Raw genomic sequence first — 17,912 nt, 5'->3', positions numbered from 1 at the left:
GACCAGGCTAATGGGCTTGGCCATCATTTAAGGAGTGGGAAGGAACTATTACCACAAGACCGGGGGGAGGTGTGTGTGTCAATGTTTGTTTCTTTGTGTTAACTTACTCGCTTAAATTCTTGGTTTAAATCACATTTATTTCACACAGTATCATGTGTCTAGTTATGATTATTTGCTTTTTATGTTATTTTGATGAAGTTAATGGTTTGGTTTAATTTCTTAGTGTAATGCCTCCCCCTTGTAAGCCCACCTTGGTTCTTTGTCTGGTTAGGTCAGTTTTTGTTCTGTTGCAGTTATGGTTTAGTTGACCTCAGTTGGGCCCATCTTTGTTCATTTTGTTAATTGACATTTTTTGGAGCTTGTGTTAACATTTATTCAGTTCTCATTTTTCCTGACTTTACCACCTTTGTCCTGGTCCTTATGTTTGGTCCTCTACATTCTAGGAGGCTGATACTGACCTGTTTGACCCAGGGCCTGATGCCGTGGGACAGCCTCAGCTCTCTTGCTCCTCGCTCGTTGCTTCCCAGAATCTGACCAACTTGTCGGTCGGAGAAACCATCCTGTTTGGCCTTCAGTAGCAGCTCTCTGGGAACTGTGGCACTGGAAGGGAAGACCAAAACAACAGGTTATTAGACCGCCGCTTCAGAAACTATGCAGAGCCTTAACTGTGTATGTGAAAGCAGACTCATGTCCTAACCAGGATGGGCGTTGTTTTGTTTCTGCCCCCCTCTTCTGCCTTTCCTGGTGTTTGCTGTGCTATACATTGAGCTGAAGACCTTGTTGTTTAGACAGGCTTTTAATTAGGTGTGGGTTTTATGACAAATTACTTTACGGCCTGATCACAATCAAGGTGTACAAGTATATTTGCATCAGTTATTAATCAGTATTGCAAAAACATACCACCAAAACCATTCCCAAAATGTTTCTTTGGCCATCTTATTATTAGATCTTGCAATCCTCCAAATTTGAAGAAAATCGGATAAAAACTGATAAAATGGCGACCCAATGAGCATGAAAATGTGCACAATTTTATTGTTATGAGAGAGCAAAATTATTGTACATAACGTTTTGTAACACAATAAATAATTACTACTCAACTCCTGTGTCTTTTTTTATTACAAAATACACACATCACATTGCTTTTCATTTATTGATCATTTTTGTTGAACAGCTGTTTGATTATTAATTCTTATTTTCAGTATTAAGACAATCAACCATTCTGTTCTGAAAACCCTTCTTTTACAGCCCTTTAATTGTAATAATAGAATGGGAACCTGTTATTTCAGTATTATTATGACTAAATATGCACAACTAGACAGATTTTGGTATGCTCCCTGGCTGCAGAAAATTTGGTAACAATGTGGCAAACGGATGTTTACGTCGAACCGCATGTTTTCAATGGCGTTGTTCACCAAAATTCATGTAGTGTCCATACACCAGTATACAGGGGTTGGACAAAATAATGGAAACACCTTAAAAAATCAACAAAATATAATTTAATATGGTGTAGGTCCGCCTTTTGCGGCAATTACAGCCTCAATTCTCCGAGGTGTTGATTCATACAACTTGTGAATTGTTTCCAAAGGAATTTTAAGCCATTCTTCAGTTAGAATACCCTCCAACTCTTTTAGAAACGATGGCGGTGGAAATCGACGTCTTACTTGAATCTCTAAAACTGACCATAAATGCTCAATAATGTTGAGGTCTGGGGACTGTGCCGGCCATACGAGATGCTCAACTTCATTAGAATGTTCCTCATGCCATTCTTTAACAATTCTAGCTGTATGGATTGGGGCATTATCATCTTGAGGTGAAGGTGTTTCCATTATTTTGTCCAACCCCTGTACTTCCATCATAATATCGCGTATATGCCTTATAGATATATTGTTATTACTTGTTCACAAATGTTTATTTACTTCTGTACCAGGAAGACTTAGTTACAGATCTAACAGAGATGCGACCATGTGGTAAGCCAGATTTCCATTCCAATCTTCTAGAGTCTGTACACCAAGTAGTGTCCGTACACCATATCAAAATATGTGGGTCTAATTTTATTGTTTCTGTCAATATATGGAATTTTCCAGCACGCAAGCTTTGGACACGACATCTATGCAATAAACAATGCATGATTATCCTGAGTGCTGAAACATTTGTATATCTTTGTAGGCATTAAATATGGAGGCTATTAGGCTGTAGTGTAGACACCATAATACAAAAATATTTTGGACTTTAAAGGAGAAATATCAGACAAATAAAATGGCCTGTCTGATTTTTTTTGATAGAGCATTATTATTTTTTATCTATCTGTGCACCCTTTCTGGTACCCTTGATTGTGATCAGGCCGTTTAACCCTGTACAGCCTGAACTATTAAATCATTGAGAGAAAATTTCAGTTCTTTGAAACTGGAGCCTTTATTGGTCCTTCTGAACAACCAAAACATTTTTTTTTTTTCAAATATCAGTTTCCATGTATGAGTCTCAATCGAGTCTCGATGCTCAAATATTAATATTTTCGAACAAACAAAAACATAATATAACACAAACACGACTAACAAATTGGTAATTTATTTTCAAAATTGGCAAAGTTCTGCCTCCTTCCTCATTATTGTCAATCTTGTAGTGTCACTGGAAAGGCCTCTGGTGAACAAATTCCTCCCCCCTGGTGGATTATCTGTGTATTGCATGTATCTAATTGTATCTAATGTATCTAATCAGGTTATTCAAGAAAAAAAAATATCACACTGATCATGTAAACAGCTTCAAAACTCATGTATCAAATATTATACATTTGGCATTATAGGGTTAACATTGTTATACCTGTGTAAAGCTTTTTTTATTTTTGATTTGTCTTTATTTCTGATTTTGCACTTCTTTTTCTTTTGTGTGCTTTTGTACTGTGTGCTGCTGTAAACCTGAAATTTCCCCTTGTGGGACTAAAAAAGGCATATCTAGTCTTATCTTATGTAGCTGTGTGTTTTTTGCCTACGTATTTTACATCTGATTTTATTGTAAAGCACTATGAATTCTTCGTGTAACAAGTACTATATAAATAAATTCAATTATTATTACCATCATCATCATATATTTTTATTATTATATAAGCTGTGGTGTTTTCATTCACTGTGAGCTGCTTTTGTCTTTTCTGCATTTAATGTGGGATTCCTCCTTGAGCCAGTAGATGTATATTTTAGATTGAGGATCGTATAAACAGCTTGACATTGAAATATTGTGGTTGTGTTTTTCTTTTTATATTCTATAGATCCTCTTCTGTAGCTTGTTCTCTGCACCTCAGTCGATGCTGCACAACAGGGTAACACAAGGTAAATGTTACACCGTATTATTTTAATAATTATTTCAGATGTAATTTCCTTGCTTATATCCGTCTTCTTTTATAGACATCAGTTGCTATTATTTTTGCTTGGTTCGCTCTGCTTTGTTCATTCCATATTTGTTTTGTTTGTTGTCGTTTCTTTCCTGTTAACTGTTTTGCATGATGGTTTTGTTCAACTACTTCATTTGACAGTTTTATTGCTTTGTATCACTTTGTGTCTTGTTTGGGTGATTATATTTTACTCACACATACTGAGCACGCCATTTTGTGTTCGGGTATATTTTACCTCTTGTGTCCTTTTCTCCATAATACTTTGTGAAGTTATCATTCTTTTCCGCCCCAACACACCTTCTATATCAGTGGTTCCCAACCTTTTTTTACTCGTAACCCCATTTTACCATCACAAATTTCTGGCAACCCCAGACATTGAAAACAGACATTTTTTTGCTAAAATTAATCTGTTTTTGATCATGTAATAGTTTGCTATACTATGTTGCAAATAAATGTTAATTTTAGATGACATTTAGGCTATATAATGTATATAATGCATATTTTCGGTGTCTGCTTCTTAGTTTCTCTTGGAGATGTCTTATTTATTTATTTATTTATTTATTTATAACATGCAAAAAAAAAAAAAAAAAACATAAAAAAACAAAATAAAATAAAAACAAAATAAAACATTCAAATGGACAGAATCTATCTCCAAACACATAGAAGTCTGAATTTTGCATGGTCGAAAAGGAATAGGAAGAAGTATAAACTTAGTGGGACCAGGGGGGTAACACGCGCGGTCACATGATCAGGTCAACCTCTCAGATATTAAATCCTGCATTTTTTTTTTTTTTTTAGGAAAAGTGTGTGGTGTTTTAACTATAATGAAATATATACAGAATCATTAAAAATAGATTTTATTAGTAATTTTTATTTATTTATTTATTTATTTATTTTTATTGTTTACAGTAGTTAAACACTGTTTACCATTGTGCACTATGCTTTTTTACTGGTTGGAACTGCCTCACTCATCACAGTGAACTCTATGCTAAAGCTGAGTGGCCATCTCTGAATTCACGAAAGTTGATCCATTGGCTAACCTTAACCTACAAAGCCCTTCTAGATATCCATGGCCAAAGAACAAAACCTCCTATCTGCAAATTTTTAGATTTTGAGTTTTCACATTAAATGGTGAGAACAAGGATGACTCCACATTTTCAGTTTATCTGCAAGATAATCCCGCCCTTTCTTATGACATGAAGGTCACCTGACAAAAACCTCCTAGACCATACTATAATAAAACTAAACGTTTTTTTTGTTTCCTGAAAAAAGTGATTTTTTCAGATAGGAGGTTTTGTATTCTGGCCATTGATATGGTACCGTCATACCTATCCTCTTTTCTCCAAGGATCAACCAGTCAACATTCTTTACGGTCTTCTGATTGGTATTATTTGAATGTATCCAAAGTTAGAACTGAACTGGGGAGGCGAGCTTTAAGCTTTGCCGCCCCCTTTGCCTGGAATACACTTCAATTAGAGCTGAAAATGCCAGAACTCATGTCATTTCAAGCTTTTCGCTCTGTCTTACGGACAAGACAGCGAGAGTCAATCGGACAGTGCCTGTTTTTAAACTGCTGTGACCTAAACTAAATTTTTGCACTTAATTAACTGCACTTTAAAAAAAAAAAAAAAAAACTGTCTCACTTTTCTGTTACTACAATATTATTACTGTTTGTTTAATTTTTTTATTACTACCTGTCTGTAAAACCTGTTTTCTTTCTTGGTGTGTGCTGCTGACCTCTTGGCCAGGTCACCCCTGTAAATGAGATCTCGATCTAAATGGGATTTTATCTGGTTAAATAAAGGTCTAATAAAAAAAATTAAAAAATAAATGTATCAATTACTAGAAATTTCAGGCGACCCCATTTGAATTCCAGGCGACCCCAAGGTTGAAAAACACTGTTCTACATGCTTAACTCATGTTATTGAGACACAAAAGAAATAAATTCAGATTTCAAGACGGTAATTCCATAAGTGTTTGAACAGTAACTACTAAGAATTTTACCTAAACATACCCGAAGTGTAGTTTACTAAGTTCCAAAATGCATTTTTCAGTAATGTTCAAATAGTGTCTTTTGCAGACTTAAAATGTCTGACTTTCACTGTTCATTCATCAGGTTCACCGGCAAAAGCTTTTCACTCCATTTGCAGTTTGACACCAATGCTCTGACTCTTTTATAACAGCCAAACCTCAGTGATGCAATAGCCAGGTGAGATTATCTGTTAAATTTTAATTTCTGTTATCTGAAAAAAATCTGTCATTTATCTGTAATAACTTGAAAGCACAAATTGATGGATTTAAATGAAGTGAACAGAGACGAAAAAAAAAAAGAAATCCACCGTGATAGGCTAAAAGATCTACGATGTTTATTTTTTAATCATTGTTTTCCGTCCATGAAAACTCTCCTGCACCAGTGAATTTTCAACTCCGCTGAGAAGTGAGAGGATCAATCCTGCAAGTGGGTTATAAGTGGCTCAGTTAAGCAGCAGTGTGGACAGGAGGGAACACCCCACCTCAGCGCGATCAATAACTCATCGACAAAAAAGCTGCAGTGGTAACAGAGCATCAGGATGGACGGTGCAGCCATTTAAATCACATTTTTAATAGATGAGGAATGGGGTTAAGCAAAACGCAGCACAGAAATAAATATGACTGTGGAAAAGGAATTTTGTATTAAAGCAGAATCTAATGTATATGCTAATATCAGCCAATAAACAGAATATCAGTACTACTTTAACTTTTATCAGACTCAGAGACATCACTGTATGTGGTTTAATGAAGTTGATTATACTTGATCTTACTTCAGCTGTAGGAGAGAAGCTCTAGACAAACAGATAAGCAGTTCTGGAATTTTCCTGGTTTTGAAATCATTCATCCTGAATTTATTCTTTTTTTTCATATCATAATACACACAATACATTAGTGTGTACAGTATATAACAGTGTTTTTCAACCTTGGGGCTACCTGAAATTTCTAGTAATTGATAAAAAAAAAAAAAAAAAAAAACAATACTTAATAATAAACGTAGGAAGAGTTTATTCAGCGATTGTTAAGATATTGGGTTATGCAACCCCTAAAACATGTTTGAGGAGGTGATATATTATTGGTAATAATGTAAGAAAAAAAATCTAAAAAGTAAAATTCTATTAGCAGCCTGTAAAAAGGCTATTACCAAAAAATGTTGCAGATTAGAACCACCTATAACTAATGACTGGCTACAAACTGTGAGTGGAATATTTGAGAAGGAGATTCTGAACCATAGACGGAGGACCCAAGAAGAACAGTGTCATGATAAATGGAAGAAATGGACAATTTTCACTTCAACATCACATTACTAAAACCAATTGTTTGTCACAAAGGTTTCAATGTATCCCAAATTGTATCAAAAAGCATTTTGTTTGTTTTGCATTGTACAGAAATCAAACAATAAAAATAAAGTTAAAAAAAAAAAAAAAAAAGTAGGGTGAGTTGAGAGAGACAATCCAAATCCATAAAAGACATGAGAAAGTGTGAAGCTGAAACTGAAGCACGGTCGTACCACAGTTTATCTTTCATATGTTCATTGTGGTCAGTTTCAGATGCTGCAGCTCTTTCATAATTCATAGTTTCAGTTCTTGTTTGTTCAGTATTAATTGTCAGCCTTGTAAATCCAAGCTGGACTGACTGTACATATCCTGACCAAGAAAAAAAAAAAATTCTCACTTTGTGCAGTAATCTACACTTGGCTTTTCTGCCTCCGTCCATAATAATATACATTATATAGACTAAATGTCATCTAAAATTCATGTTTATTTGCAACATAGTATAGCAAACTATTACATGATCAAAAACAAATTAATTTTAGCAAAATAATGTCTTAGTTTTGAATGTCTGGGGTCGCCAGAAATTTGTGATGTTAAAATGGGGTCAAGCCAAAAAAGGTTGGGAACCACTGGTATATACTGTATATAATGTTACAATATTAGGGAAGCTTTTGCACTGAATGATGTCAACAGACACTGTAATAACTGACAGGACATTGTGATGTGAATGTTGATGCCACTTACATGACATAAAGGAGAAAAATACATCTGCATATATGTAGTAAGAAAACAAGTTTATGTCTTTTACATCATGAAAGAATATGCCACAATACACTTAGATTTACATAATAGATTTATATACATTTGTAAATATATTTATACTGCCATTTTATTTGTTATTTCTACATAATATACTTATATCTGATTTCTCTTTAATTTTATTGTCCCGTTGTTTACAGAACAGTGTTGCTCTGTGTAACCTTTAAAGAGCCAGATCTATTAATGTGGCAACATCGAAATTCTTTTTTTTTGTCCATCAAACCTTTCCTTAGTGATTTATTATCATTTTATACTCAGTATTTTTCAGTGAAAATCAGGTTTTTTTCCTATATTTAATTTAAGGGTCATATAAATATTCATGAAAGCTCAGAGGAGATTAAAAGCCTATTGTATCAAAAAGGGACTTTTTCAGCAAAAAACACCATTAATAGAATATAAAATACATACACCGGTGTCACTCACACTGGTATATGCATGCATATGAAAGTTCGGTGGTGGTTGGAGGGGCCATTTGGCGCAAATTGGCAGCCACGCTTCAGTCAGTCTGCCCCAGGGCATCTGTGGCTACAAATGTAGCTTACCACCAACAGAATGTGAATGTGAGAGCGAATGAATAATGGATCAATAATATAAAGCGCCTTGGGTGCCTTGAAAAGTGCAAGAGAAATCCAATTCATTATTATTATTATTGTTATTATTAAAAACTAATATCTACAACTACTGTCAATTATCAAACTACATGGGATTTATAGGTGAATAAATGTTATAGAAGAAGACTCTGCTTCCATATTTACTATGAAGTCTCTGAACGTCAAATGGGTCATATCTGATGACCATGAAAAGCTGAGAAACTGCATTTTACCTGAATTATTTATTAATTATCAATCTATTGATGGGATTAGTGGCTCAAAAGTTATTAAATGTTTTAGATCAGTAGATATATTTGGGTTGTTAGCGGCTGTTTCTTGCTTCTTTTCCTTATCTATATTTGATATCTCTGTGTCAGTGCAGACTCTGTGCATTGAGGTATATTTTCCATTTTACAGACAATGAAACCAGGAGTTAACGTACATTAAACAACCGTGCGTTCAGTAGAGAGTTCAGTCCATCCTACCCCAGATAGGCTGCCAGGAGCGTGTAATACACTTTTATACTGTCTGCATATTGTATGTTTTCTTGTATTCTTGCCTCTAAATGTCCTGTGGGTTTAATATGGTGTGGGAAGACAGTAACTTCAGGGAGAGTACAGAGTAAGGCAGATACAGCTGCAGTGGCTGGAAAATTCTTCCAGTGCATTAGCTATCTAAATACAGTCATTATTTGGACACTGACATTTGCATAATTCTGCTCTGTGCACCACCATGGCAGATCTGAAATCAAGATATAGCACTCTTGCAGCTCTATTTCAGATATTTTTGGAATTTTTACATAGTATATACATTTTGCCAAAAATATTGCAGACACAAAAGGAAGGAATTCTTATTTCTGCTGAAGCTCAGCTCACTCTGGCTCCTACTTATCTGAATTATTTATGACCTCATAGTGTAACAATATTGAAAATGTCAAGTGTGTTTTAACTCCCAGGGCACGTGGCCGGCCAGAGGAAAATACAAACCCCCCGAACAATGAGCGACAGGATGGAAAGACATTTGACCTGAAAGCTCAGTTGTATTGTGTACAATTATCCTCCCTGGAAAAGCATATCAGAGATGGGAAAAGACATTATTTGCATCCCATAGACCTATATTCATAAAGTCTGTCTCTTACAGGTTGTTTGTGTACTTCTGTTTTTCAGAAAGGAACACACATGTTCTTACATAATTGCACACAAACACACATGCTTTGAACTTGGCTTTGTTGTCTACCTGATTATGATAACAATTCTTCCCATATTTTCACTAGAGACATGGTGAATATATCACAACATCTAATTTAATCCTTGAGAGACAAATTTCATGCTGAGATGTGATTGAACGTGTGCGAGTTATGCTATGACAGCGTGACAATACACCTGTGTGTGAGGACATAGATCATTTGTTATACAAGCTCTGTGCATGGCATGAATTATGATTAGAAGGTCTAGTTCTGTCTGTAAACATCGCAGTTAATCAACATATAAAAGCGCTATTTTAGTGTCTGTGAACACAAATGAGTCCAAATATATTAACTGGTATTTATTGCTTTTCCTATCAAAAATATACTTTCATCCTTCCTAACTACAGTACTAAAAGCAGCAGCTCTCTTATCCAGACAAACAATAAGTGTGCTGACCGGTGGAGCCTGAAGCCCAGCTGCACTCGGCTCTTCGGTCCATCAGTCTGGCAGGAGCCTATTGCTGCGTACCCATCCCAGTGTCCCCTGCTCCAGAGGCAGGCGAAGCAACAACAGCCTTCCATGTGTCAGCGTGTTGCGGTGGGCGCCCACCAGACGGCCAGCCATTAATTATTAAACAGCAGAGTCAGAAGGAAGCGGCAGGTAACCTGTGGCTGAGCCATGAAAATTCACAGCAGCTTTGATTTGAGCTGTCCAGGTAAGAGCCGGAGGGCAGAGAAAAAGAGAGGCAGCTGAGAGGAACCACAAGAGAGGAGGAAGCAGGAACGTGAAGAGACTTGGCTTCAGCTAATTTTGCAGGACCAACTTTTTTTGGTATGTGCTGTAATCTTAATATTGTACAGTATTTTGTCACTTATTAACACTTGTTGCAGTTAATATTTTGTACACTAGTCTGGTAAATAATAAAGTGCTGAGTGCCATCATGATTAGGAAATTCTAGCTGTGCTTATATGCATAACTGAAATGTAGTTGGGTTTTTGTTTGTTTTATTAACCCTGTAAAGCCTGAACAATTAAATCATTGACAGATTGACAAATTTCAGTTCTTTGAAACTGAAGCCTTTATTGGTCCTTCTGAACAAAACTTTTTTTTTTTTCCAATATCAATTTCCATGTATGAGTTATAATTTTGTGTCATATTTGATACATTGGGTCTCAATGCTAAAATATTATTATTTTTGAACAACCAAAAACATAATATAGCACAAACATGTCTAACAAATTGGTAATTCCTTTTCAAAATTGGCAAAGTTCTTCCTCCTTCCTCATTAATTCAATCGTGTAGTGTCACTGGAAAGGCCTCTGGTCAATCAATTCCTCCCCCATGGTGGATTATCTGTGTATTGCATGTATCTAATTGTATACATCAGGATTTTCAGGAAACAAAATATCACACTGATCATGTAAAGGGCTTCAAAACTCATGTATCAAATATGATACATTTGCCGTTAGAGTAAACTGTTTAACTCCACCTTATAACCACATAATTCGAATTACACACAATATTTTTGCACACTTTTTATGCATATTTCTTTAATTATCAAATTTACAATATATTGTCTAGTACATATTGTACAGATTGCTGTTCTAAATGTGTGTCTTAATAGTGTGTTTTAATATGTATATTTGGTATACATATATTCAGAGCTATTTACATATATATTTAGAGCTTTGTATATATTTATCTTTTCTGTTGTATTGCTAATTCTTTCCTGCTACTTTTTATTATACTTGAATGAGTGACACCCAATAATTTACCCCTGGGATTAATAAAGTATTCTGATTCTGATTCTAAATGTAAAGTGTCATGAGAAAACTTTTGTCATGATGTGGCGCTATATAAATAAAAATTGATCCTACTATAATTGTACATGTACAATAAACTAATGAAGAAAGACACCCATTTAGTAACATTAAATATTGGAGTACTGTACACACACTGATCAGCCACATTCCGACCACTGACAGTCAAGTCTTCAGTATGAGTTCCATATTTTGCTGTTCTCACATAAATAAGTCTGTGCACTGCAGCTCGTGGTCAGATACTGGTAGTTGTTGCTTTGCTTGTCTATGCGTGTCTGTAATAAAAAGGGGAAGTCCCACCCCATGGAGAAAATAGCAACAACGGTCAATAGCGAGAAGTTTCTGATATCTGAATTGTGCTACTTTTACAAGTCTAGCAGATAAAGATAGTGAAGTAACATGTTGTTCTGTGTGACCCGGTTCAGCGGAGGGCATCTATTATTAAATGCCAACACCAAACCAACCAACACCAAAACAGTCAAAGCCTTGGCAAGTTTCACCTCATTCTTCAAGAGGGAGAAGAAAAAAATAATAAAACACGCAAAAGTCACTGCCAGTCCGGTCACGTCGAAGCTGCAAAGACATCTACAGCAACTCTGAACAGACTGTAGCGATAGAAAGTTACGAACGTTACTTCTGTGGTGTGTTCCCTTTCTATTTATATCTTTTAGCAGACGGACACTTAAAGGGGTCATATTTTGCTAAACCCACTTTTATTAGTCTTTGGTTCATTTATCTGTGTATTTGGACCCTAATAGTTCAAAAACTTTGAATTTGAACCCTCCAGGTGCTGCAAAGCTATCTTTATATTCATTCCAGCAAAAATCGAGTGGATTTCTACAACCTGTTTTAATTCCTGTTTAATTTGTTACGTTTTATAACAACATTTGCACATATAAGGTCAAGACTTCCAACGAACATTTCTCCAAGTGTGACATAATTGTTTATCAGCAGCAGCGGTTGTAGTAAAAACTGAAAATATGTCCAAACTTTGAGCCGATTACCTAAAATGTTCAGTTGTTGGTTGTATTAACGAACACAAGTGGCTGAACGGGAGAGAAAGCACTGTCAAAAACCTGAAAGGGGGGTGAGGCGTGAACCAGCTCAAGTGCATTTAAAGGGCCAGAGCTCAGAATGACCTTTCTGGTGTCATTACTCATAAATAGGGTTGAAGATGGACCTGTGCAGTTGAATTAATGAAGAATTCAGACCCAAGCATAGCATTTATAGTTTATGCAGACCACAGGAAATGTTTTAAAATGCATAATTCCATTTAAAAAAGCAAAATATCACTCCTTTAAGACAGTTGTGTTTCAAACTGCAATATCATTAACCTGTAAACTGACAAACATATATGTAAATAATTGAAATAATTGAAACAGGATCACAAAAATCACTTGTCTTTTGCTCTTTTCGGTCACAGATTATTTTTCTCAAATTACAAACAAGTGGATGGAGAAGAAATTCACCACTTCATGGGTTTTCCGGAACAAAGCGTCCCGACATTAAACTTGGTTAAATGATTATTGTGGAAAAATATATGAAAATAGAGATGGAAGTATAGCTGGCTTGGGTGCCTCCACCCCTATCTCTTGTACAAGGACAAAAAAACAAAAAACAAAAAACAACTAATAAATTACAAAAAAAAAAAAAAAGGTCACTTCACATTGGACAGACTCTCCAAAATAGTCTGAGAGTGGTCCAACTGTGGAGTGGACTAGGTTTGGACCATCTCTAAAACAAATAAATAAAAAAAGGGAAGGGAGAAAAAAAAAAAAAAAGGGCAGAGAAGGGGGAAGGAGGAATACCCCTTGGCTGGTCGTGGCTGGTCTGGTCCCTGGGCTGTGGCTGTGTTGCTGGGGGTGCTGGAGGTCGTGTGGGGGGTTGATGGTGTGCTCCCCTCCTCGGGCTCTGTGTGCTTGGCTCCACCCCCCCATAGCCATATTAATTTTAACTAATTAATATAAACTGAACTGATATAAATTTGTTACTGGTATAATTTGGGCGAATGTGGTATACGATATTCTGTTATTGCTTTCTTTTCTTATATTCATCATTTAATAGGTCTTATGTATTTTATTGTATTTTTTTTGTTTTTTTGGGTTTTTTTTTTGTTTTTTCTTTTTTTTTTCTCTCTCTCTCTTCTGCCCAGTTTACTCAGTTCTGGTTGTAGTTATTGTTACCATTATAATTATCACCATGGTTGTTACTGTCTGTATTGTTGATACTTTCTTGTGAGGGTCTTCGCCACCTTCTTCTTTCTTGCCCCCCCCCTCCCATGTCAGGTCCGGCATCAAAATGTGGTTCAACAAAACTCATAATAAACACAGTAGAATATCAAGGGGAGCTTCATATACTTTATGAAGTTTCCCTTGGCAAAGCAAATTTGTTCAGCACCAAAAGGCAGCCAGACTACCATTCTGCTGTTAGGATGCTGGACAAGACAAGTTAGAAGAAGGAAAAAAAAAAGGAATTGATATAAATTATCATACAGATTTAATTATTTACTCTACTTTTGTTGTTATTGTGGCTGCCTCTGTCGGTACCACCGCCACAACAATACAAGAATATTAGACTATTAGTATTATTACTATATATTATTGTGTTGTTATTATCATTATAATAATTATCATCCCCCTCTTCTCACTTTCATTCAATCTCCCTCCTTTCCCCTTTCAATCTATATTGTTTAGTCGCTCTTTTCGTTTATCTTTTTCATTGTAATATGATGTTGTCATTGTTGTCATTATTTTGTTGTTATTTGTTTGTTGGCTTGCTTGATTTTTCTTTTGTTTATTTGTTGTTTGTTTTTCTGTCCACTATATCTTGTTAACTGTATCACTAATAGAAAAAAAAGACAAAAAGGGGGATGGAAATTTAACATTTCTACTGTTTTTATCCTGATGACTGGAGTTGATCATGATCTGGGTCATGCCAGATAATGTCAGTCATGTCCTATTTATGTTTATTAAATGTGGTAAACAAAAATAATTACTCTCCAACTGAAAATAGAGGCAAGCTTCCTTAAGGATTTAAAGATGTAGTCCTAGTTTTTGTGACCCATGTGACCCATGTTTGTGTTCCAGTACCTCTTGTAGTTTGTCAGGTGCTGCTCCAGTTGTGTTATCCGGTTGAGTTTGTGCAGGAACCACTTGTCTATGGCCGTCAGCTGGTGGATCTTATCCACACTCATACCACCATGGAGGGCCTTAAGTAAAACAACACAAAGGATTATTCATTCTTTATTTTGCAGTGAAAATCCCATTGAGATACAAGATCTGTCCTTCTAGTTAGTCCTTGTAATTGTGACGTTTATAATTACAAATGCACATTAATTTCTGTTAAAATGATGTGATAATAAACAGATACATGTGAAAAGTCCATTACTCATTCAAAGAGGAGGGAAATCTATGGCAGGACGGGCATATTACTTTGCCAATACCAGCCTTTTATTAAAAATCAGATATCAAGTGAGTCTGTGTCATCATCTTGTGATACGGCAGAGGTCACCCCATGACAACAGCTTGTAAATAAATTTTATTATTTTTCATTAGATGTCTGGCAGGAGAAATCATTCCAGGAAGGTGTGTGTGTGTGGGGGGTCTTACTAAACAGTTTGTAAAACCTGCAATGAAAGTTACCTCGCCCTGGCTTTAGCTGCTAACTAAGCTTTAAGATATTTATTACTATGACATTCAGAGGCTGTTTTAGTATCTAAGAATACTTCAAATATGGTCCACATAGAAAAAATTAAATGTGATAAAAATGAAAAATACTATTTTCACAAATTAGAGTTCCAACTAATGCCTGAGCTGCAGAATCAAAAAGCAACTCCTTTTCTTCTAATATTAATATCTTAATTCCACAACTGCTTGAATTTTCTGAATTTTACTCTTTTTAGCAACCTAAAGATAAGTCGCTTTTCCATTGACCCTTAAATTGCACAAATCTAACTTGAGCATAAAAATGTACATAATGGAAAAATGACTATTTCACCAAAAGTCTCATTTTTCGATTAAAAGTTTTTGCGCTGGCAAGAGGTGGTTTTTCGGGCACAGCGCAAATGGTATATCACATAAAACTGCAATGGAAAGAGCTTTTTCACAAATAAAGTCAGGTGAATTTAAAAAACGGATGTTGACATACGTTACAATTAGCGAAGAAGAAGAAGAAACATGTCGCAGTATGTGTGGACACACCAGGAAACTCAATCATTTTTTAAATTTAGTACGAGATAGAGGGATAATATATAATAATAATGAATATGTAAATCAACACCATATTTACGTTCATCGCCATGTTTATGGAATGACTTCTCCTGACATCTCGCGATAATAAATAAACAAATCATCGCATTTGTGATTTAATGGAAAAACCGACATTACGCACTTCTATTTTCGACATTTAGTAAATATCGGTAAAGTTTTGCGCAGACGTCCAATAGTAAAGCGACTACATATAATCAATTGTTATTACATACAAGGGCTTAGAAATCATTTTATATGAGTTTTTTTTATATTTGCAGAACCAACAGGGTCTTTTAGTCTGTAATGGTATTTATTGATTATTTATTGTTGATTATTTAATGCATTTATTCGTAGTTGTTTCCAGCGATCTTGTATTTGAGCACTGATTTATTTATTTTTGTCACATTGCACTTTGGATGTGGGCTGACGTCTGTGGTAAGCTACAAATGAATTCCCCGTATGGGATAATTAATGTTTTCTAAATCTGAATCGGAGAAATATATCAAACTGATACAATTAATCCAAGTTTTTCCTACAGGACTTGTATAATGTGTGGACCTCTGCTGTTTTGAAGACTAACCCCCTCATCTGTGTTTCATGCAGTGCGTTCACACAGGATAAGTAAAGTCTGCTTTTACTAGAATTTGCTGACGTTATTCCTCCATTTTGATGCCAAGGGCAGGATCACCACATACTTGATTTTTAAATGCATTACTTAAAAACCTTCCTTACTGTAGTCATCATCCTTCTCATCATCTTTTGAGATGTCGTTCTTCTGCAGGACTTAAGTCTGCTGTTTCAGTGAATATTTGCACTATGTCTTGCCTCCTGAATTTGCACCTGCAACACTTTCATTTATCATCGCCAGTGCAGCCTCCGTAGTCCTTGACCAGGAAATATTCAGAATAAATGCTTGGAGGGAACAAAAAATGTTGCATATCCCATCAAATTACAGAAATGTCCATTCGCAGTGGACTAATATTGTCATACGACCTTTGCGTTTGCTGAAATAGTGTTGGTGGAATTTCTATGATTCACACAGGATTAAGATCACCGATGACCTCGAAATTATTACAAATGACCAGATTTTCACAGGTATTACTGGTCCTGTGTGAATAGGGCTTTTTTCAACAAAGATTAAAGATACAACCTGTTAGCTTGTCATCAAATATTAATTGGAACTATGATGATGCAGGGATTTATTTTATTACCCCATCCCCCAAAGGGGAGGCAAGGGGTATTGTTTTTGGTTCGGTTTGTTTCTTTGTTTCTTTATTTGTTAACAGTCTTGCAGCAAAACTATTGGTTGAATTCATACCAAATTTGGTGTATAGATTGACAGTGACCCAGAATAGATGTCAGTATATATTGGGAAAAGTAGATCAAAGTTATGGTTTTTTAAGAATTTTTATTAAATGTTTTTGATTTTTTTCCCCCCCATTTACTTATAATGGGCGAAATTTCAAATGTCTATCGCAGCAAAAGTATTTGGTGAATTCATACCAAATTTGGTTTATAGATTCCCAGTGACCCAGAACAGATCACATTACATTTTGGGAAAAGTAGATCAAAGTTAAATTTTTTTCTGAATTTTTTAAAGCTTTTTTTTTTTCCCCCATTTACTTATAATGGGTGAAATTTCACATGTCTGTAGCAGTAAAACTACTGGTTGAATTCATACCAAATTTGGTTTATAGAATGCCAGTCACCCAAAATAGGTCTCATTACATTTTGGGAAAAGTAGATCAAAGTTATAATTTTTTTATGAATTTTTATTAAATGTTTTTTTCTCCATTTACTTACAATGGGCGAAAATTCAAATGTCTGTAGCAGCAGAAGTATCAGGTGAATTCATACCAAATTTGGTTTATAGATTGCCAGTGACCAAGGATAGATGTCATTATATTTTGGGAAAAGTAGATCAAAGTTTAAATTTTTTAGGAATTTTTAAACCCCACCCACCCACCCTATTTACTACTAATGGGAGAAATTTCACATGTCTGTAGCAGCAAAACCATTGCTTGAATTCATACCAAATTGACTTCATAGATTGCCAGTGACCTAGAATGGATTTCATTACATTTTGGGAACAGTAGGTCAAAGTTCAAATTTTTTATGAATTTTTAAAATCTTCCCCTTTACTTATAATGGGCAAAATATGTGTGAGGGGCGGGGTTTGTAGTGCCTGGCACCACTTATTGAAAATACATTTGTATTAATCCATAATACACATAGAAATTGAAGTAACTTGCACATGCTGTTTTTCGTTCTTATATTGTGTACATATACTGCATTTACATTTAATAAAGAAGAATGTATGGAGAATCAGGTTTTGTGTGGAGTTCATGTTAGAAAAAAAAACACAAAAAGAGTGAATTGCCCACTCCACAGCCCTAAGACATACTGTACACAAATCAATGTATTATGATAATGCAGGGATTCATTTTATTACCCCACCCCCCGAAGGGGAAGCAAGGGGTATTGTTTTTGGTTCGGTTTGTTTCTTTGTTTCTTTAATTGTTAACACTCTAGCAGCAAAACTATTGGTTGAATTCACACCAAATTT

General features: G+C 35.3%; 1 protein-coding gene across 1 annotated transcript in view; it reads right to left on the bottom strand.

The window, feature by feature from the left end:
- Nucleotides 1-17,912, bottom strand: part of cps1 (carbamoyl-phosphate synthase 1, mitochondrial) — a 118,752-nt gene that overhangs the window by 54,038 nt on the left and 46,802 nt on the right. Inside the window, 2 exon segments of the mRNA XM_030125521.1 lie at nt 459-600; nt 14,189-14,307. Coding sequence (XP_029981381.1) covers nt 459-600; nt 14,189-14,307 — 261 coding nt within the window.

Source organism: Sphaeramia orbicularis, chromosome 21, assembly GCF_902148855.1.
Source record: "Sphaeramia orbicularis chromosome 21, fSphaOr1.1, whole genome shotgun sequence".
Taxonomy (NCBI): domain Eukaryota; kingdom Metazoa; phylum Chordata; class Actinopteri; order Kurtiformes; family Apogonidae; genus Sphaeramia; species Sphaeramia orbicularis.
Note: the sequence above shows the minus strand (reverse complement) of the source record. Positions and strands in the feature narration are given on the sequence as shown.